At 44.4% G+C, this 22350-nt stretch overlaps 2 protein-coding genes across 4 annotated transcripts in view; one reads left to right on the top strand and one right to left on the bottom strand.

Annotated features, from left to right (window-relative positions):
• The first annotated feature begins 2633 nt into the window (after nucleotides 1-2633).
• Nucleotides 2634-18165, top strand: CRH (corticotropin releasing hormone). The gene is made up of 2 exons (XM_069220266.1): nucleotides 2634-3117; nucleotides 15606-18165. Exon 2 carries the CDS (start codon nucleotides 15623-15625, stop codon nucleotides 16109-16111), a length of 489 nt encoding a protein of 162 aa, XP_069076367.1. The 5' UTR covers nucleotides 2634-3117; nucleotides 15606-15622; the 3' UTR covers nucleotides 16112-18165.
• A 79-nt stretch (nucleotides 18166-18244) lies between these two features.
• The window catches only part of TRIM55 (tripartite motif containing 55), a 467397-nt gene continuing 463291 nt past the window's right edge, over nucleotides 18245-22350 (bottom strand). For all 3 annotated transcript variants that reach the window (XM_069220263.1, XM_069220262.1, XM_069220265.1), the window contains one exon: nucleotides 18245-20596. In XM_069220263.1, the coding sequence (XP_069076364.1) occupies nucleotides 20586-20596 (11 nt within the window). In that variant the 3' untranslated portion in view covers nucleotides 18245-20585. The remainder of the gene's footprint in view (nucleotides 20597-22350) is intronic.

Raw genomic sequence — 22350 nt, 5'->3', positions numbered from 1 at the left:
TCCTCCATATCTATGAGGCCATACAAAGCCACACAAAGTGGCTTTGTGTGGCCTCATAGATATGATTTCGTAGTTTATACCACCGGAGCGTCACAAAAGGTGACACTTCGGTGGCATAAGGGGCTCATAAATATGCCCCTTGGCACACAATGAAAAATTCTGATAAGGTGTATCTCAGTTGTTGGCTCTAGATATCTTGTTTTCTTGATTTATTTTCTATATATCCCTGTGGCCAGAAGGGTCTATTGGATGTAACGGTTTATTACTTTCATAAATTGGCCTTTGTGACAAGAAGTTACAGATGAAAGCACTGTCACATACATATGACTGTTTTTTCCTACATTATTTTTATTTTATTTTTTATTTCAAAGTTAGTTTCTTTGGGAAAACATTGAGTGATCTACACAAATCCCCCTTGGTGAATTCTGAACTGTATCTTCTTTTCTGAAATATATAGCATTTGCCGATCAACTTTGGGTTTCACACCTGTTTCCACCACAAACTGCAAGTAGCTTCAAACCACAAAAATGAGGAAGACGGAAAATGCCAACACACTGCTAAAAAAATTAAATCATTTTTGGAATGGCTCTGCTTGTTCCTAAAAACTTAGCTCAGCAACCATTTCATTGATGCCATCTTAGAACAAAAAGACACTTTCTTGTGCAGCACTTTTTCCAGTTTTTCCACGAAATCCTAAAATGTTGCTAGATTTTGGCTACTCTAGAGTGCATCTACAAACCGAGTACCTTTGGAATACCCAGGATGTTGGGGAAAAAGGAAACTAATTTTGCAAGGAAATCTTATGTGGAAAAAAAATGTGAAGTCGTAAGCTTGAAATACCCCAAAAAAGAGGGCCCAGCACTGGTGTAAAAAAGATTCAGCAGTTAACGTGTTAAGGAATAAAGTCGGGGTTCCTATCAGCAATTTGCTCCTGGTGTGGTTTATTGGTTTCTCAAGAGAATCCACCACCTCGCGATCACTGATAGCATATCAGAACCAAAATTATTACGTGGACAGAACATTGTGTCAAAAATATCGAAGACCAAAATATCAAGAAGGTAAGTGCAAATAGGTAAGTATGGATTTCCTATTCTTAACTCCACATCTACGTACCTTGAAAATATACATGTCGTCACGGTACATATACGTGGAGTTATATCTAGTAAAACTTTGCTTACCTATAGAAACCTACCTTCAAAATATTGTCCTCGATATTCTTGACACAATATGTAGTCCCACAATATTTTTGATTCCAATAGTCTGTCTAAACACCTGCCATGGCTTCATCCCTGGACAAAAGCAACATACTTCCCTGTGACCCCAGACATGGCGCAGAAAGCAGCAAAAACCACCACGGGCCTGATTAAAACTTTGGCAGAGGGGGTTAATCCATCCCAAATGTGACGGATATCCCGCCCGCCGTATTACGAGACCATTATATCCTATGGAACTCGTAATACGGTGGGCAGGATATCCGTCACATTTGGGACGGATTAACCCCCTCCGCCAAAGTTGTAATCAGGCCCAATATCTCAGCCATAGGACTAGAAACACCAAACCTCACCATGGTCCCATTCCTGACCTGGAGACAATTTCTCACACTGAGAACCATTCCATAGGCCTAGAGGCAGCATTCCCCACTCCGATTCCTTTCCTGTTCGGAGGCTAAATATCCCACTGTGATCCTATCCCTGGGGCTGAAAACAGCATATCCTTGTGGAACTATCACTGGGGCATGAGGCAGCATGGCCCTCGTGACCCCATACCGGGCCAGGACGAGGCATGCCCCTCTGTGACAACACGACTGAGGCTAATACAGACAGAACACCTCACTTTGTTCCCATCTTCACAGCTGGAGATATCATGCTCCATGGTGACCTAAATCCCTGCCACTAGAGGTATTGCTCCACAATGTGCCCAATAAGTAGTTTGGACAAATGATCCACTGTGACTTCGCCACTGGGGCTAGAGGCAGTATGCCTTTCTGTGTCCCCATCACCGGACCCCGAAGTATCATGCTGTAATGTTGTAGGCCCTGGGCCCATGTGCTAAGAAAACATTTCACGACACAATGTTGGAGTACTGATAACTGGTCTAGGACACTTGCACCTGGCCCCTTTTATTTGCAAGGTCACCTAACCAGTGGCGCCCGTGATGGATGTGTGTGGGGTGAGTGTGGAAAGCCAGCCTTCAGGGAATGGCTGGGAACAAACACTAGTCCGAGTCCAGCAGGACTCTACGCATGCTACCCTGAGACTCCATCCCTGAGGCTAGAGGCAGCATGAGTGAATGACCCACTATGACCCCGTCGATCCCCGGCTGATCAGGAGCCAGCTTGGCCCACGGTGATTCTGTCGGTGTGACTAGAGGCTGGATGCCTCATCATGACCCGATCCATGGGGCAGCATGTCCCGCCGTGACACCATTTTTGGACCTGAGGGTAGCTTGGCCTGCTGTGGGGCCCATTTTTGGGACTTGAGGCAGCATTGCCCACTGTGGCCCCATCCCTGTTCCAGAGCAAGCGCCACTGTCACTCTATTCCTGGGGCTACGAATTAGAGGCCATGTGTTGCAGCTTGATGCCTCTGGGGCACCTCATTCAGGTATTTTTATCAATGGGCGGCGGTGCCGAGGCTGCTGCTTGGGTGCCTCCTGCGTCACAGGCGGGCGCTTGCAGTGTGCGTGCATAAGTGGGGGCACGGTGCCTGGTGACGGGGGGTATGCCAGAGCAGGTTTGGGGGGAGGGGGAAGGGCATTACTTATTCACAAGCAGCCGGTGCGCATGAGGTGTCAAGACATCGTCAGCTTATTAGGCGAGTGCTGCGTGATACCACCAGAGGGGACAAACTATAAAAATCCAACACCGGTGCTGCTTCTAGTGAAGACTTAACTCCCACAAGAGGTGTGAGGAGGGAGGGAGAGGCAAGCGGAGAAGCGAGGAAGTCGCGGCACTTCAGCATCGCTGCAGCGGTCCCCCGGTAGCGCAGCAGCAGCCCTGCCACCGCGACAGCACTCTGGTGCCGCGCAGCACCTGCCACCGCGGAAGGGCACCTGGCACACCTGCCCCGTGCAGCGCCTCCGGTGCTCCGCGGAGACCCCGCTCTCGCTGAGACTCAAGGTGAGTAAAGCTGACTGTGCTCGTGGCACAAGATAACGCACTTCATAATAGCAAAGAGTCGCTTCTAGGACACTTTTTTGAAAACATCCTGGAGTGCGCGTCTTGCGCCTTTCCTCTTGCCCGTCTCCTGTGCATCCTAGCGCCCTGACTTTCATAGCTCACCTCGTCATAGGCGAAGCGGGATTGATTGTGGCTGGGTGCACCGACAACACAGGGATTGTTGTTTTAGAACATATGATTTTTTAGATGTTAATTGCCTTCCTCACTACTAGGTCTTCTATTTTAGCAACTTTCAGTCACTTTATCGATATGTTTACGCATGTATCACAAAGCATGAAATTTCCCGTCCTCAGTCTTTCCTTTTATTTTTCTGTTACCTGACTTTTCATTTAAACATTTTACATTTATACATTACTCCGTTTACATTTATACATTCCTCCATGCACGTAACATCAAATTAGCTGCTAATGAAACATCTGGCACTGGCCCTCCCGCAGCTGTGGTTTACCGCCATGCAGTGTCTACGGGAGGGCTAACTCTGAACCCTATTGGTCCAGATTTAATCTGTGCCCGTGCCATTGTGAGTTTGGTCACCATCTGTGGGATTCTGTTCGTTCTCACGCATCGCCAAAGGCCGTCATGTCTACTGTTCAACCTGTGTGTCTCAAGGAGGGAATGCAACTGAGTCTGCAGGGCAAAAAGGTAGTGAGGATAAAGTGTCAAGTTTCCTAGTCAAGGTGGCTGTGGACTTGGTAGGTCAGTCCTCCTGCCAGCCAGGGCCGCTTTAGCACTGGCAGTGCCTGGTGCAGCAGTCTTTTTTAGCCTCCACCACCCCATGTCCACCTCCTCGGATTCCCTCACTACCACCGGGCAACAGTGCCCCATATCGCCATATTAATTTGTTTTAAAACGCTAGTAAAGACTGGCTTAACTAATCCATTTTGTTATCCACATACAATACAGATGGGTTCTTTGCAGCAGGCATATTAACCCTCTACGCTACTTTATGGCGAGTCAAAGCTGGACAAAACTCCCATCTCTCTCCATAGCAGGAATTTTAATCACAAAAGGTATCTTGACATTTGAATTGCTTTCTGAAGGCTGGACGCACAAGAAACTTTTCATTATGTGCTTTTAAATCGCAAGTTTCTAAGTTATTGCTAAACACAGCGCCCCCTGAGGTCAGCAGCCCCCATCCACTAGCTCAACACCCGGTGCGGCCGCACTGGTTGCACCGCCCTAAAGCGAGCCCTGGTGCCAGCAGTGCCTCATCACTCGTCAGGGGTAGTAAGCACTATATAAATGCAGTTTAAACACACAGGGTCTCATTTACACGGAAATCAAGTGTGGGGCTCTGCCAAAATTTGGCAGCTCTGTGCTCCAACATTTCAAAAATGCAGGGATGGCCCGTATTTACAACAATACTGCGCACCTATGTGTGTTCCCTAGCACTAGCCCTAAATTTAGTTGCCAGCAAAGGCACCCTTGCACCATAGTGCAAGGGTGCCTGATTTGCAGGGAATGATTGTTTATATGCAGGAAGGTGTCCCAACCTGCACATAAACAATCAAAAATGGCGATTTGTTACTTCAATGTGTGCTGTAGAATGCAGCACACGTAAAAACCAGATAGTCATTATTTAATGATTGTTTATGTACAGGAAGGGACACCTTTTGGAGCTGCCTCAGGTTTATGATTTCTTGTCAATCCGAGGCAGCGTCAAAAGCCATGGGTGTTGCATGGAAACGCCCACAGCAACACCCATTACACACCCCTCTGCCATAGAAAACTGTGGTGGGGGGGCATATGTACAAGGTGGCGTTATGCCACGCAATGTGGCTTAGGGCCAGCTTGTAAATATGGACAAGGGCACAGTGACACTGGCGTGTCGCTGAATGTGACACTTCGGTGGCACCAAGGGCTTGTAAATGAGCCCCACGGTTTGTTTCTTACCAGAGACATTTTAAGACATAAGCAAAGTGGCCCATTGCCACTTACCTTCCAAGGCCCCCTGGGAAAGGGAACTCTCTATCTCACGTCTATGTATACCCTGTCCTTTAACTCAGAATCCAATATTGTTTGAATTAGCAGAAAATGGATAACAACATTAAAAGTTGTTCCAGACAGGGCCCCCCAAAACATTTCATTCCTGAGGCCCCTAAAATCCATAAAATGACACTAGCTCGTGCAACCTGTCTTCTGCCTTTGCTATGCAGAGATCTTAGTTCAGCCTTGTCTCAGATTCCCCGACATAGAGATTAGAAGATTGGCAGGAGTTAACAGCAACTCTATAACTTTGTTCTCTAGTTTTCTTTTCGGTCGTCTTTTAGGTAAACTCATCATGGAGACTTCTGGTCTGCACGTTTTACCAGTGAGCTCTGCGTCCTAACTGTTTTCTGGCATTCAGACAACGCTTGGCAGTCCCAGTACTGATGCCGGGGGGCCACGTCTCTGCACACAGTGACCAAGTGTCCACTTAGGTTACATTTATTCTATGTAAATAAGCAATGCTTGAAAAGGAAACCCAGAAGTGCAGGTAGTCTCTAGATTACTTGTTTGCTCCCAAAAAGTGCCCATACTTCCCCATTAAATGTATTGCAACAGTGCTGAGAAGTACATGTACTCTCACTTTCAAATTAAAGAAGTACAGGTACTCGGTACCGAACAGTACCTGCCCGTTTAAAGCACTTGTTGTAGGTTGAGATGAATCAGTTTAACTCTTTAAATACTTGAGACTTTCGCTATCACAGTAGCCCACTCAGCATGTGTCAGCCACCTCTTCGGATCGGCCTCACACCTTTTAATAAATGTCATGAGGTCGACTGTCGTGGGGTCAGTAATACTGCGATAGAGCTGTCCCGGAGCTTCAAGGTGTAGACCGCAATGGTCATGGGTTCGGTGTTTCCTCGCCACCAAACTTGTTTAATCTGGCGTGTCATTGTACCATCGGCCCACCGGTAATGTGCCACGGTGATTACCATTTTTGAAAGTGCCAACCTGCCCATTTTTTTCACAAAACGTATGGATTCTCTTGTGGCTTCGGTGTCTTGTTTATGTTTCCACCTATGATCACCTCATCCTTATGATATGCCCGAGTCCCCGGGAATCGTAAAGAGTAGAGTTCCCACTTCATCGGCAACTCGGGGGTGTGAGGTCATAGCATCCCGTGGGGTTTATGATCGCTTTGGAAATTGACATGCTTGGCCTCTGTTCACCATTTAGCCGGTCATTCGACCAGCTGCAGCAGTGGCTCTAAATCCGCTCCTATATTTATAAGTTACACGTTTAAATTGTCTCTCTCCAGCGAGTTAGGTGGGATCGTCCCTGACCTGCGTCCTCAGTGTTTCAATAGCGCAAATACAAACGGGAGAAGCCGAGCGTTCTGAAGTTAAAACACAAGTAAAAACACTCTTGACAGGGAAATAGTGCTGTTACATAAGTTGAATGTGTTTCATAAGTTCAGTTAAGGTGTTTCCAGAAGATAAATGCGTTTTAAGAAACATAATAGCCTCAGTGTGTGGGAGGCACTTTACACGCATCTTCGTTCCCGTGGCAAACGAGTCCATAGCAAACGAATTGCTTTTGCTTTATATAAATGAGGTGCTCCCTGCACATCGTGTGGGGTGATCCTTCGTGCCAAATTTACCCCAGCTTCTGGGCTTCTTTTGGAGTAATTTACCGGATACGCGCTCTAGGTTAACGCTCCGCCTGCGGGTCACTGGGACGGTAAGCCTCTCGGTCACACCCTGGCAGATGCAGGCGAAGGTGGGGGTTCAGTTAATGTAACTCTCCACGCCCCAGCCTGTGAAACGCGACTGTTCCGTCATCTCAGATTCATTTCTAGATCTCTACTAAATTTCTCCAATTTTCAGCCCCGTTTTTACGCCCGGCCCCCTCCGTTCACCCTGGGACCCTTTCTAGTCTGTCCGTTTTCAGAAGTGTCGGGTGTTCCTAAACGCTCACCCCTGCTCCCAGTTTACGTTCGTAGAGAGCTTTAAGCTGCTGAATTCTAGCGCGCCCGTGGATGGAGAGAAAGGCGTGGAGGAGGGGGTTCATTTAGTCCCAGGCTCTCTTCCATAAACGACCCCCCCACCCCCGGGGAGCGTTGTGATGGAGGGAGCTCAGAAGTCCTACAGCAAGTACGTGCGAGTTATATGGGTCTCTGATGCAAGACGGGGGGCGCCAGCTCGCCCCATGCTTTCCCCTTATGTCCCCCACATGTCTCCCCGTGGCATCTTATTGAGTGGAACCTTTTGACGGGACTGCAGTAACTTAACTCTATGGCTGTACTCGCACTCCTTGCATGCCCCCTCACCGGCACACACGTCCCCTACATAATCGCTCCTCGCTTTCGTCACCTTTGCACCCACGTTAATCATAACTGCACAGCTGAGTTTGCTTCTGCCCGGTCACCCCTCGGGTGGAGTCTCGCAGGCTCGCTCAAGGTCACTGCTGTTACATGCTCTTTGTCTCGCCTGCCTCGTACTCACCAGCTCCATCACTCGGTGTCCACACTCCTTTACCTCCTCCTTTCACTCTACGTGTCACTCATTCAGTTTCCACCGACCCCTCAGCCGCCACCCCTCCCATGCCTGCGCCCCACCTCCCTAGCCCAGGCGGCAAGCCGCACCCCGGGGCCTGCGGGTGACCGATTTATACAAGACCCGAGGTGTACTACTCTGGAGGGGGCACAGGGCAGTGGGAAAAAGAGGGGTAGTTATGAGGCGTGGAAAACAGCGAGATAACGAGAAATCACCGAAGTCTAGGAAGTACTGACCGGGATGCTGGTGTATACCTGAGCTGTTCAAGCAGTAAAAGGGATGCTGGTGTACCTCTTGGAGAGGGTGCTGGTGTACATCTGAGCTGTTCAAAGCAGTAAAAAGGATGCTGGTGTACCTCTTGGAGAGGGTGCTGGTGTACACCTGAGCTGTTCAAAGCAGTGGAGGGGATGCTGGTGTACCACGAGCAGTTGAAATAGGGGAAAGGGACCAGGTGCAGTGGAGGGTGTGCAGGGGTACCCCTGCAGGGGTACCCCTGGGCTGCCACAAGCAGTGGAAGTGAGGCAGGTGTACCTCTCAGCTTCTGAAAGCAGTTATAGGGATGCAAGTGTACTCCTCAGCTCCTGAAAACAATGGTAGGGATACAGGTGTACCATGAGCTGTTAAAACAGCAAAAGGGATGCATTAGTACTAGTGGCCTGCTTAAAACAATGGTAGCGATGGGAGTGTAGCTGAAAGCCGTAGGAAAATAGAGGCATGGCTATGCGGTACCAAAGAAATCCAAGAGAAGCAGGAAAAGATATAGCAATGGAATGGACACATTTGGAGTTGTGAGGTTCTGGAAACAGTGTGAAAGACGAAGGCGTCTCTGAACTGTTGAAAAAACAACAAAAGAGATGCAGGCTTGAATTTGAGATTATCAAAAGAGAAGACGTGTGGCTGTAATGTGCTGAAAATAGGAGAAACCGAAATGTATCTCAGAGGTAATAAAATCAGTGGAGTAGCTAGTTTTAGTTTTGTGGTGCTGAAAGCAGTGGAAGACATTCAGGTGATGCTCTGAGATGCTGATCGCTGGTGAAGTGAAAGTGGTGCTTTGCTTGAGATTCTCTGAATGTACTGGAACCACTTCTTAGAGAAGGAATCTCAGTGATTTACAGGAAATGAATCAACAATTCCCCATACCTGCTGGGCAAGTTGAGGGAGGTATGGGAGGCAGACATGGGACACCTAGAAGAGGATGAGGGGGAGAGGTCCTAGCCAGCTCCAGGGACATAGCCATTAGGGCCAGATCCTGGCTTGTCCAGCTAAAAATCCTGCGTAGAGTGTATTATTCCCAAACATTTCTACATAAAATCGGTAGGGCGGGGAACTCACTCTGTCTGAGGGTCTGCAAACAAAAAGGCACACTCATACGCACACTCAGGGGTTGCCCCCAGAAACGGGACTAGTGGGCCAGTATAATCAGTGAACTATTCCAAACCACAGCACTGGCCATACCTGTAGACCCTACATGGCTAATCCTGGGAATATCAGGAGAACACACCTGGCCCAGGTACACAGGAATCTGGTTAAGATTGGTATTTGGGGTAGCTAAACGTAATATTGCAAGATCATGGGTGGACACAGCCATCCCACGAATATCAGATTGGCAGCACAACCTGGATTGGTGTCAGAGAAATGAGAAGGCTAAATACAAAGGCAGGGGCTGCCCTGAGAAATGAGAGAGCTTATGGGGAGCCTGGACAACAGCTCCAAGGGCGTACTTGAGGAGGACCCACAGGAGATCTTGGAGGGCAGGAACTGAGGGCGAGAGAGAAGTTTGGGAGTAGTGGCCGTAAAAGAGCCATGTTTTTTTGGATGATTTACTCAGTGGTAATGTGCAATATGTGATATATGTTTATGAACATACCCACTATGCATTAGTGTACCCAACTGTGCAAACCCTGTATTGTTTTTTTTTTAAACAAAAACAATAATAATAATTACAAAAAAGAGATTCTCTGAATGCAGTGACAGAAATGGACATGCATCATTTGAGGAGCTGGAAGCTGTGCTTGGCATTTCTCCAGATTTTTGGCTTCTTTTACTGAACCCATTTTTGCTGGACATAGGACTCTGCACATAACTCTTGCTAACCAGTGGAAAAGTGCTCTCCTCTTTAAATATGTTAGAATTTGCATATCCCTAATTCGCATATTTTTTTATTCACTTATATGTCCATAGTATATGGTAAATCATGTATCCAGGGACTGCAAATTAAATGCTACATGTGGGCTGCTGAATTCACCACCCAGTAAAGCAGCACATTATCTGGATGTGCAGTTTTAATCTGCCATTCCGACCTGGCAAAACAAACCTTTTACCACATCTAAACCTTGCTTTTTTAATACTTATAAGAAACCCCCAAGGTAGATCTGAAATCCTCACAGGACAGGGTGCGTGGTATTTAAAAAGTAGGACATGTATATTTAATGTCCTGACAGTGTAAAACATCTAAAGTTCTTTTTACTAAGCCAGTGTTTGCCCTTCCTCTGGTTAACAGTTAACACTATTATCTGAATGCAAAACCAGACATACTCAAGTCGGCCTTCCAACTAATCTTCCATCAAAAGAATAATCCATTGTCAAATTACCTTGCTGCTGGAATTAAAGATCTAAATCTCATCTCAGATTATCATTTTTGCACTACTTCATATTTGGCTCTGAAAGGTATACTAAAAAAACAAGTGCAATGTTTATCTAGGGAAGCAGATCTGACCAAAATACAAACAATGGCAAGCTTTTAATCAATTTCGAAATCACAAAAAACAAATCAAATGCAGCCTTTTGAAAGAAAAAGGCATTGAGAAGATCTTTCAGAAATCATATCCTTCATGTAAGGTTCATGGTCCTGCCCATTAAGGAGTATAGATCTACCTGGAGAAAACAACCAATGGGTAATAAGGGTTGTAGGTTGAGAATCAATTGTCCATTTACTCTGCTGCTGGCATGCCTTCTTAACAGCATAGCACACTTTGCTTAAGCCATTACTCTTAAAACATGCTACTACACCTTAGAGAATTGCACTGCATTTTGTTTCACTACCTAGGACACAACAGAACTTGCTCAGTTTGGAAAATGTATAAACACAGTAATTAACAAAATGAAGCAGAGTCAAACAACATCAGAAAGGGAGTAATTATTGCAGCTCAGATTACCCTAACTGATGATTATTAAACACCACAATGAGACATTGAATATGCTCTTCTTTTTTTGTTAAATATCTTTCCATTGACAAGTATTTTAAAGTCATTCATTGACTATTACCCTTAATAAGTGCTATACTCAGTTTGGGAGTAAGAGAAAAATGGTTCGAGGAATTATTTTATTAGTAATTGAAAATCCAACTTAATGGTCAATTTGCATTGTTTTATATTACTATTTTATAAATGACACTTTTAGACAGTTGTATTTTTTCTGCTTAAAACAAGCTAAAACAAAAAGACTTTCCTGCAAGTGTCCCGCTGTCACCTGAACCCTGATGGCTCATCTGTGGTGAGATGTGTATCGCTCCCAGACAGTGGCTGGCAGTGGAAAATAAGTGGATTCCACAGACCTCTCCTCAGAACACTCCTTGGCCTGTGAAGACCAGATGAACAACTGTCCTGCTGTCTGAAATATGAATGAAGACTGGACCTGCTGGCCTTGAGCCCAGAAGTGATTCCAAAGGTCGGTTGGCTGACCTCTTGTTAGATCAATAGGGATATAGCAAGCTTCCAGTGGCCTTTGCTACCTGCAACTGCCCAGCTAACCAGTTCCAACTAGACCTGCCCCTGACCCTGTGGCTGGCCTCTGTTGGAGTGAGTCCTAATCACCATGTAGTGCCCCCCAGATTTTGGACCCTTGCATGGAGGGTACTCCTCTTTTCCTTAAACTGCAAGAGCTTGGTCGTAGACACTTTTTTTGCCTACTTTCTACCTTGGATAACTAATGGAGACCGGGGTTGCATTTGAAGCCACAACTGTCGACATTGAATCAATGGTTGGCTCAGCTTGATGGTTTGCCATGCTGAAGGAGATCTGACTTCCCCAAAAAGTTCTAGATCCAAACGCAGAGGGCTTCATCATGACTGACTCCAAGAACCTTACGACCCACACTGAGGCTTCCCCGGGCACGGATTTCAAGCATTTCCCCCTTAATTAGCAATCTCATCTTTGTCAACGACTGCACTTGGACCCCAATCCAGCAACCTGCCATCGTCAAGCCCTGCTTCAGATCCAGTGTGCATTTTGCTTTGCCGCTGACTCATTGGCCATTACATATTCTGCATAAAAGTTTCTTAGTCATTAGATAAACTTTTCCTGGGATGAACTTAGTCCCTGTATCTGACTCGCATGTGGCTGGCATTAACTTTTGACTTTGACATGGTCTGGTGTGACCAGTTACTGTGGTTGGGGCTATTTTTAATTCAAATGATACAAAATAATAGATCTGGTTTTATTTATTGGACTTTTCTAATTTTGGTGTGATTTTATTTATTAAAATGTACTCTATGTTTCTAAATTGATTTGGGATTTTTATTTAGCTGTGTTTACTGTTTGGGTGCTGCATACATACTTTTCACATTGCCTCAAAATTAATCCTGACAGCGTTCTGCCAGGCTACCAAAGGGTTAAACACAGGTTTATTTAGTGCTTTTAGTGGTTCACCACGACAAGGATCGTAATTACTATTTGAGGTGGAATCTCACCCCCTACCCCAACAATTATTCAAATTTCTTACAATGTATCTCTGAGGTGCAGCAATAATTGGCAGGAAGAAGGTGCAGCTCTGAGGTGAAAAAAGCAGAGCAGGAGGCGGAGGTGGTTACATAGCAGCAGGGTGGCTAGGGCTGCATCTTGTGAGGTGGAGCAATCAATGACAGAGACACAGGTAGGACTCTGAGGTTCTGGCGGTGGTGTAAATGATACAGTTAAATATCTGAGGTGCTGACAGCAGGGTAAGAGAGGCAGGTGTAGCTCTGCGGTGCTGAATGCAGTGTGAGCAAAGCAGATATATCTCTGAGGTATTAACAACAGAGTAAGAAATGCAGGTGTAGCTCTGCAGAGCTGAAAGCAGTGTATGAGAGGTAGCTGCAGATACAGCTATGGTGCTGACAGCAGTGTAAGGGCTGCAGGAATATGTGGTGCTGACAACAGTGTAAGAGATGCATGTATAGCTCTGCAATGCTGACAGTGCAGGGGAAGCAGGCATACCTCTGTGGTGCTGAAAGCAGTGCAAGAGATGCAGGCGGAACTCTGCGGTGCTGAAAGCAGTGTAAGAAATGCAGGTATGTCTCTGAGGTGCTGATGGAAATGCAGGTATGTCTCTGAAGTGCTGACAGCAGTGTAAGAAATGCAGTTATGTCTCTTAGGTGCTGACGGAACTGCACGTATGTCCCTGAGATGCTGATAGCAGTGTAAGAAATGCAGGAATGTCTCTGAGGTGCTGACAGCAGTGTAAGAAATGCAGGTATGTCTCTGAAGTGCTGACAGCAGTGTAAGAAATGCAAGTATGTTTCTGAGGTGCTGACGGAAATGCAGGTATGTCCCTGAGGTGTTGACAGCAGTGTGAGGGCTGCAGGAATATGTGGTGCTGACAAAAGTGTATGAGATGCATGTGTAGCTCTGCGATGCTGACAGTGCAGGGGAAGCAGGCATACCTCTGTGGTGCTGCAAGCAGTGCAAGAGATGCAGGTGTAACTGTGGAGCTGACAGCAGTGTAAGAAATGCAGGTATGTCTCTGAGGTGCTGATGGAAATGCAGGTATGTCTCTGAAGTGCTGACAGCAGTGTAAGAAATACAGGTATGTCTCTGAGGTGCTGACGGAAATGCACGTATGTCTCTGAGATGCTGATAGCAGAGTAAGAAATGCAGGAATGTCTCTGAGGTGCTGACAGCAGTGTAATAAATGCAGGAATGTCACTGGGGTGCTGACAGCAGTGCAATAGGCCCAGGTTTAGCCCTTTGATGCTGACCTCAGTGTAATATGTGCAGGAGTAACTCGTAGGTTTATGAAGAAATACTTGACATGACAGGGTTTCACTCAATTGCCATGTCTACTCTCCGTGGTGCTGAAACACTTGGTTCATTTGGGGATAAGGCTAACTGCTGCAGACAGAGATGAACAGAGAGCAGACAGAGTAGAAACATGCTGTACAGCTAATCTTATGACGTTATTGGATTCCGACCTGCCCGCCATTATGAGGATCTGTCCTGGGAGGCATGCATTATCACCTGCAGAGATGCAGCGCATGGCAAGCGGCTCTTGCAGTAGGAGAGGGTGATTGGCGGCGTTTTACCTGCCAGCACTAAACTTCATGGGCCAGACTTAAGAAAAGTGGCGCTGCACCCAGTTCAGCGCTGCACCCAGTTCAGCGCCCCCTTTCTTGCGCCCCTTAGCGCCCCCTAACACCACCATGTGTGCGTCGTATCTAAGATATGGTGCACCATGGCGGTAGTTAGGGAACTAGCGTCAAAAGTTTTGACGCTAGTTCAGAGCTTTGCAGGATTAGTGTAAAAAATGTTGACGCTAATCCTGCAAAGCCCATTGAGGCCTATTGTAAACAATGGTGTGCCTCCTTTTAACGCCTGTTCTGAGCAGACGTTAACAGTGCCGAAATAAATGATGCAAAGAAATCTCTTAGATTTCTTTGCACCATTTTTCCGCCACCCCTGATGAGGAAACGCCCCCTTTGAATACATTATGCCTGGTACAAGCTTAATGTAGCACAAAGGGTTACAAAGTGGTACAATTCATGCATTGTGCCATTTTATAAATTTGGTGCGGAGATTCTGGCCTCGTTGGGCCACATTAAAGTACAAAAAAATGACACTAATGTAGTTCAAGGAGGTGCTAGGGGCTCTTAAATCTGCCCCCAAATGTCTAATTTGGCCAAGCTTTGTCTTTCCTTGGGAAAAGGTGTCAGTTGTAAAAGGAAGCCCATCTGAACATGGGCATGTGTGCCTCCCAGACGTAGCTGTGTATAAAGGGTAAAAATGAGCAAACTGCATTTTGCTCAAAGAGATAAACTAAGACAGACCTTTAGTTTCTCAAGCTCTATGTGTTTATAATGTAGGCATTTCTTTACTCTGGATGAATGTGAGGTATATAAATTTGTAATCACATAATTAGTCACTATTTGCATATTTTCCAATACAGAGAGTTGTTTTGAAACTTAATGCGAGCTAATTAGTACTACCTCACTTAAGGGCACCCCTGGTATTAAGTGAACATCTACAAGGATTCACATTCATGGCCTGCAGGTCACACACGGATGCCTGCAGAGAGATTTCCATGAGTTATTTTACAAGAATTGGAGCTTGTAGACTGCATGTTACACATGGATCTCTTCACCAGGGTGCCGATTTAAGAGCTCCTAGCGCCTCATTGTGCCACATTAGAATCATTTTTTACGCTAATGTGTCCCAATGAGGCCAAAATCAGCATCAAGCTTACAAAGTAGAGCAATGCATGCATTGCACCACTTTGTAACTCTTTGCGCTACATTAGGTCTGCACCAGGCATAATGCATGCAAAGGAGGCGTTCCCCCGTTAGGAGGGCCGTAAGAATGGCACAAAGAAATCTAAGAGATTTTTTTGCATGATTCTTTTCTGCACTTTTAACGCCTGCTCAGAGCAGGCATTAAAAGAAGGCACAACATTGTTTACAATGGGCCAGAATGGGTTTTGCGGGATTAGCATAAACACTTTTTACGCTAATCCTGCAACGCTCCGAACTAGCGCCAAAAATTGTGACTCTAGCTCGCGACCACCATGGTGCGCCATATCCTAGATACATCGCACACATGGTGGCGTTAGGGGGACACTAAGGGGTGCAAGGAAATTAGTGCTCCACTGAGTGCAGCGTCACTTTCCTTAAATCAAGCCCCAAGTGCCTTAACTTTCTGAACAATCTCATTGTTTTTTGTTCTCAACGTGCATTCTCTTTCTCTTCTTCCTTTTTTGCAGATTCTGTCGCTCCCATCATGAAGCTGCAGATGCTCTCCTTCACTCTGGTACTTCTGGTCACTCTGCTTCCCAGTAATGAAAGCCGATCTCTTGGCAGACCCCTTGCTGCAGTCTTGGGACTGTCCTCCCCGCCCTCAACACATCTCCAGTTCCAGCCATTCCTGCTACGCATGGGGGAGGAGTACTTCATCCGCCTAGGGAACCTCGACAAGCGTCTGCCAGCCTCGCTTTCAGGAAGCCGCCTGCCTGAGGCGTTCCGGGAAATGCAGCTCTTGCAGCAGGGCTCGGAGACAGGAGAGCTCAGGGCTGGCCCGCTTAGCGGGGACCAAGGCACCTATGTTACGCGGGAGGAACCCACGGAGAAGGGCAAACGATCTGAGGATCCACCTATCTCCTTGGACCTGACTTTTCACCTCCTGCGAGAGGTCTTGGAGATGGCCAGGGCAGAGCAGATAGCTCACCAAGCACACAGCAACAGAAAACTCATGGACACTGCAGGCAAATAGCAAGTCTTTTCCTTCTGGAGAAACGGTTCTTAGAGATTACCAGTTGCCCCATGTCAGGTCTGAGTAGGTTACTCCATCAAATTTCCAGTGCTGCACTGTGGTACTTGTAGTTTTGCCTTTTCCATGTTAAATACCTGACTGCAGGTATATAGCTGAAAACTGGCACCATATTATGATAGTCACCATCATCCAGTTCTGACCCCTTAGGAAACATTTCTTTGTATGCTGGAATGTTTTAATTAGTACTTTTGTTTTTTTCATTTTGAGTAGAGTATAGCAATTGGTACAGTGAAGCATAGGCGTTGATTACCACCTTCAGAGATTGGATGGGTTTTGGTGGCCAAATACCCCTTTGTTGGTCAATCAAGTGAGTACTGAGCCACTATGAATTCACACAGTGGTTTATTTTAGCTCCCATGGTATTCAATTTGCACGTTCCACTGGCCATCTCTATACCACAGGATACCATACCGGGCCAGTAATTGAATCCTAGACATGGATCGATTAAAAATGGCTCAGTAATTTATAAAAGTCTACTACTAAAGACTGAGTTTGTGAAACGTAGAGGAAAACCACTGACTATTCCAGTGTGGAAAGGGTCTGGGTTGCAGGTTGGTAATGTCAACAAACTTCCATGTTTTGGGGAGTTCCCAAACTTTAAAGGCATGCCATGCATTAAAACACCTTCTTCTCAGCCTTTGAGTGTGATTTTCAGCCCCAGAGATCTTATCAATCGTGGCAAACATCTATACCCCATACTAGGGCTTAAAAAAAAGTGAGGTTGGTTGTAAACGCAAGTTTACCACAAATGAACCTTTATGAGGAGGTCGCAATGAGTTCTTAACATTCTACATTCCCTCCAAGAGATCAATTTGGATGGGCTCTAAACTTTTTATATGTGTTGGTAAGGTCTCTTGGGTTCATTCTTGACCTCAACCTATCCCCGTTTAAATATGTCAATATCAGAATCTGGGATTTATTAACTTTACCCCTTTTAATTGGATTGTGTTGTGTCAAGTATGGACTCAGGATATGCTATGCAACTAGCCCACGGAAGACCATCCTTAAACCCTTAAGCCATTTGCCATTCTACAGCTAGACTAAGAACTGAAAAAGTAGGGTGGACAACACAACTCTTCCTTGAGGTCCAGTGAGCCTATAAATCTGCTGGCCTTGTCCATAACGATGGTACATGTTTGGGCCCCTAAACTACCTGGTGGAAAATTAAACATTGAGAGTTTGTTGTTTCACAGACTACAAGGTACCTTTGTATCTGAAACTTTACATCACATTTCAGATTTTCAAGATTTTACCTTGAGAGTTATCCATTTTTTCCTTCTGGAAGCTCTATTATCAAAAACATCAGAAACTCTAAGCTAAACAAATTTCTCATGATGTGGAATTGTGTTGTTTTAGGCTCCTTTTCTCTTAAAAGATCTGTTTTAATTTTTATCAACATTTGAAAGGCAGGTTTATTGGGAATCTTCTATTAGCATGCAATGTATCACTTTTTTTAAAATGTGTTTTTTATGTATGGTGCTCTAAAAAAAATTGTGATGCATATGTAAAAGATAATTGATAAATACATGCATTTACCCATAAGTGTAAAATGTTAGGCTAAAAAACATAAGGAAGGGGGGAGGTGGCTATCATGGTATTGAGCCAGCAGGGTGCAATGCAAATACCAGAGAGCAAAGATCATCACTGCTTCTCACAGTCATGTGCTCAAATATCGACTAGAGAAATAGCGATCTGCACAAATTGACTACAAAACTCCGACAACCACTATATCGTCAAGGTACACACCTTATAGATTTACTGATCTAACTCCTCATATTCTTACCACTTAAATTATATAGAGAAAGTAGATAATGTGGAGTTGATGTATGTGCAGGTCGATAATGTAGAACTCGATTTTTGGGGCCATATGCTTCCTCACAGCTGACATGGGGCAAACTGAGAGCTCTGGTCCCCTGTAATTAGCACAACACTCACAGTATTATGTATCATAGTGCTGCTCTGATATCATTTCTTTATTTTTATATAGCTTCAGACATAGAGGTTGTACATTTATAAGCATGAACACAGTGTATTTAAGAGCATTCAAAACAAAAACAAAAAAATGAAATCACCTACGTGGTTAGCAATTTCCTTTATTTCCATTTCAAAGTTATTTTGTATAGTTTCGAACTGAAATGTTCTAGCATCTTTTAGAAATGTGTCGATGGACTAGTTGTTATTGGATAAATGTTACTATAAAAACTACCAGAACAAATGCCCTGTGCCTACGTAGGTGGAGGAAAAGATAAAACCACTGTAAATTATTATACAGCGACTTTTTTTTCCTTGTGCACATTTCCATAATAAAATATATACTTTCAGCGCTCGGTCAATTTTGCTGTGTAAGATAATGTCTAACAATCTATATTTTTTAATAAAAACGGCTAAGTTATGGTGCATCATTATTTAACATTTCTTGAACTGTATCCCGATGACCTAAAAACTCGTTATCAAAAACATATGAAAAGAGGAAAAGACGTTCCTGAGATCTGGTTCACAAAAAACATCAACACGCATAATACTAGCGGGTCATTCAACACTACACCTTACTACATGAAACATAATGGAAAATTGACGTGTAGATCAATCTCCTGTGGAACGAAATGACCTGAGCAAGTGTGTGTGTCAGTGTGTAAAGGGAAAGAGCAGTGGGCTGGGTGACGCGGGCAAATAAGTGAGAGGGTTGGGATGAGGGGATCTAGCTGGTTCTTGGGTAATCACATTTCAATTGGGACATTCAGTATAAAAAACAATTCTCAACTGATTCCAGCTTCACTAACAATGACCAGCAATAAGCGTCCACATGTTCCTTAGTTTGATGATGTTTACTTGGGTTTTGAGATGTATTGTGACTTAACTCATTGGATGATCCTGTACAACCAGGTTTCAAAGTGTGAAATGAAAACAGTTGTTGGCACACATCTCAAGAGAATGTACACAGGGGCTGGTTGGAAGAGTATGATTGGAACTGAAATGTCCAACGTGAATCTTATGGGGTCAGAATAATTTCAGGGCAATCACTGACTTTGTAAATTAATCCCGATTTAGGTTATTTGTATGTTAAGTGGCCCAAAATCTGACATGGCTCCTTCCCTTGTGGTCCAATGTTAGAATCCTTCTAGGTGGGTAAATGCAAACATGTCCTTCTGAATTTCAGTATTTGCCCTGGATTAATGGTGTGACTGTTCAGTACCAATGTCACCGTTTTTTAAACAATTTGCTGCATCACATTTAGAGATCAGAAGCAAAATATGTTCTGGTATTTATGTAACTAGAGCAGGGTGAAAAAATTGGGGAAAGGAGTTTAAGGCTAAAAAGCTTCCCCATTCCACTAAACATGAGAACTAGGAAAAAAAAGAAGATTTATGTTCCGAAATTCGCAAATGCGACATGTCGTAACTGCCAAATCATCTGAACCACTACAAACAGCTAATTACGGCCTACTGTTCACCTACTTTTTGTCCATTGTAGGTAGATGGAATCTGGAGAACATTTTATTCATTGTAGGTGGATGGAATCTGGAGAATTTTACGGATTTGCATGGTGATTAGCATTCGTGCGCCGCAAATAAAAAGAAAATCCCAACCCAACTTGTAACAAGATCCTAAAATTGAGTTATTCTTACTTTGAAAAAATATGACAAGGCGTACAATATACTATAGCAGTCTGATCTCTGTTCAGAACTATGATGAGTATTTTGGCCATGGACAAGGTGATCCAGAATTCCATTGTGCTAAGTGTTTGGGAGGGAAATCCCATCTGCTGCTCAGATTTAAAGGAAAAGTTCCTGATGGCCAGAATGAACTGAGCAGCAAGTCACAGAAAAGTAGCACACTCGATGCAGGGTTACCTGGAGGAGAAAATGCTCAGAGTACATTTTCTGATCCTGGGGCCCCAGTAGATTAAGAATCTGATGTCGCCTTGTGATGTTTGCAATTGCTTATTGAGTTTATGAGAAGTGGAGACCTTTTTCCTTGTGTGACACGTGGGTCCTCCAAAGTATGTGTGTACAGGCAACCTATACTCAAAGGATTGTGTGTGTGCATACTTAAGCATCTGGTTGGATGTGGTCAAGTGCCAGTAAAAGTCCTACTTCAGTTCATACTCAGATTCTGGTAAATTGAGCTCAAATGATCCAATATTTGAAGCTCTTTTCAGGTGCCTCTATATAATTCCTAACCCATAAAGGAATATACAGTACAGTGAGGTGTCTCTAGTTCTAGCTGTTTCTGATCTTTCCTGCTCCACTCAATCACTTCTCTGAATAGAATGTTTTTGAGAGTTGGTCAATCATGAGATCCATCAGTCGGTCAAGGAGTTCAGCCAGGAGAAGGAGAACAGGTGATGCCCCTGCTCTCCACTCGCCCCTTCACTGCCTGCTGCAGCCTGAGCAGTCACTGCTGGGGAAACAGCCTCAGATCCAGTCTGCAAGAGAAGGACACACATTACTAAAGTAACAGTAAGTGGATGCAGCAGTGTAGTTGGCAAACATTTCAGCATTCCAAACTTTAAAGGAACAGAGGTGTTGGATTGCGTGCAGGACTTAAGTAAGTACATATGGAAATTAATTGACATGGCTGCATCTCCAGGTCTAATTCATTGCACATGTGTATAAAATGCTAAATTCAAATTTCCCTTTCAGAAAGGCCACCTCCCATGCACAAATGCAAGCTGCACGTGTAGCTGTAAAGGGCTAGGGATATCACAGTTATTTGCTCAGAAGACGAAAGAGAATTTTGGTTATTTTTTTTCACACTTCATCACTTATTAGATTTCATATTTCAAATGTTTTGCTATAAATGTAACCGAATAAATTGATCAGTGAGGAAAACTGATTTGAGCCACGGGAAAAGCTGAATGATTCATCTCAAAATGTAACACATTGGTTGCGAAATTAGAATAATTAATGAGTTAAAAAATCGATCTGTAAATATTGTACTTAATGAAGTCTAGCAAACCCCCAATTTGAAAAGAAAAAAAATGGCGAATATCTTCAGTAGCTTTGGAGTGCAGCAAATAAACAATTCGCCAAGTATTTGGAATTAAAACATCACTAATCTCTTCACAGAATCTACTCCTGATTATGCATGAGCAATTTTGCGTGGACAAACATGTTGGACTCATTCAATGGGAGAAGCCACATTTTGAGAGAGAGAGAGAGAGAGAGTACTAGATTTTTTTTATTCAAACCTTAGCACAGTGATGACAATAAAACTGACAAGCTAATATCCAATATTAATAACGTTTCCGGTGCCGGCTATAGAACAGATTTTTTGGTTTTGTGTGTATGTGAGAAAGTTAGGTTATCCATGTCTCCAATTAAAATCAAATAACTACAGCAGAAAAATTTGCAACGAATAGCTACAATATAATTGCGGTCATACTTCGGTAACTGTTACAAGAGAGAGTATAAATGGGATTATTGGGCTAGGTGTACTAATAACTTGGATCGTAAAACTGTTTGCAATTTATGGCCAATATTTTTGCAACGATTATGGAATTTTATGAAGAGATTAACACATCGGCCCCCAAATTACGAATTGGAGTGAGATGCAATTCTACCTGCCTCATTACTATTCATGAGGTAGGGCGCAAATTATGATTCACATGTATAGTGGTTTGCAAGGGTCAGAAGACTACCATGTGTGTGACTGCCTTTGAATAAAGGAACATTTTCTTCAAAGCAGCCTGTTTTATTTAATGGAAACTATGGGCCACATGTAGGAAAGTCCGAGATTGCGACTCGGAAATTGCGAGTCAGTCCGAGTCGCAATTTCCGAGTCGCAATCTCAGATGCAGAACGGTGTCTTAGACACCGTCTGCGACTCGCTATGGGGTCGCAAAGACCCACCTCATCAATATTCATGAGGTGGGTCGCATTTTGCGACCCCATAGCTAGTCCCTGCACTCACAGGGATGGTGGCCTGCTGAAGTCAGCAGACCTCCATGTCTGTGACTGCTTTTTAAATAAAGCAGTTTATTTTTTTCATTTTGCAGCCCGTTTTCCTTAAAGGAAAACGAGTTGCAAAATGAAAAAAATACCGAAACCATTTGGTTTCGTTTTTTTCAGAGCAGGCAGTGGTCCATAGAACCACTGCCTGCTCTGAAAAAATATTATTCTCGAAATTCACAAAGGGGAAGGGGTCCCACAGGGACCCCTTCCCTTTTGCGAATGAGTT

The sequence above is a fragment of the Pleurodeles waltl genome, chromosome 2_2, assembly GCF_031143425.1.
Source record: "Pleurodeles waltl isolate 20211129_DDA chromosome 2_2, aPleWal1.hap1.20221129, whole genome shotgun sequence".
Taxonomy (NCBI): Eukaryota; Metazoa; Chordata; class Amphibia; order Caudata; family Salamandridae; genus Pleurodeles; species Pleurodeles waltl.
Note: the sequence above shows the minus strand (reverse complement) of the source record. Positions and strands in the feature narration are given on the sequence as shown.

Coding starts and splice junctions, on each gene's coding strand:
- CRH (XM_069220266.1), top strand. CDS start 15,623: ATGAAGCTGCAGATGCTCTCCTTCACTCTGGTACTTCTGGTCACTCTG.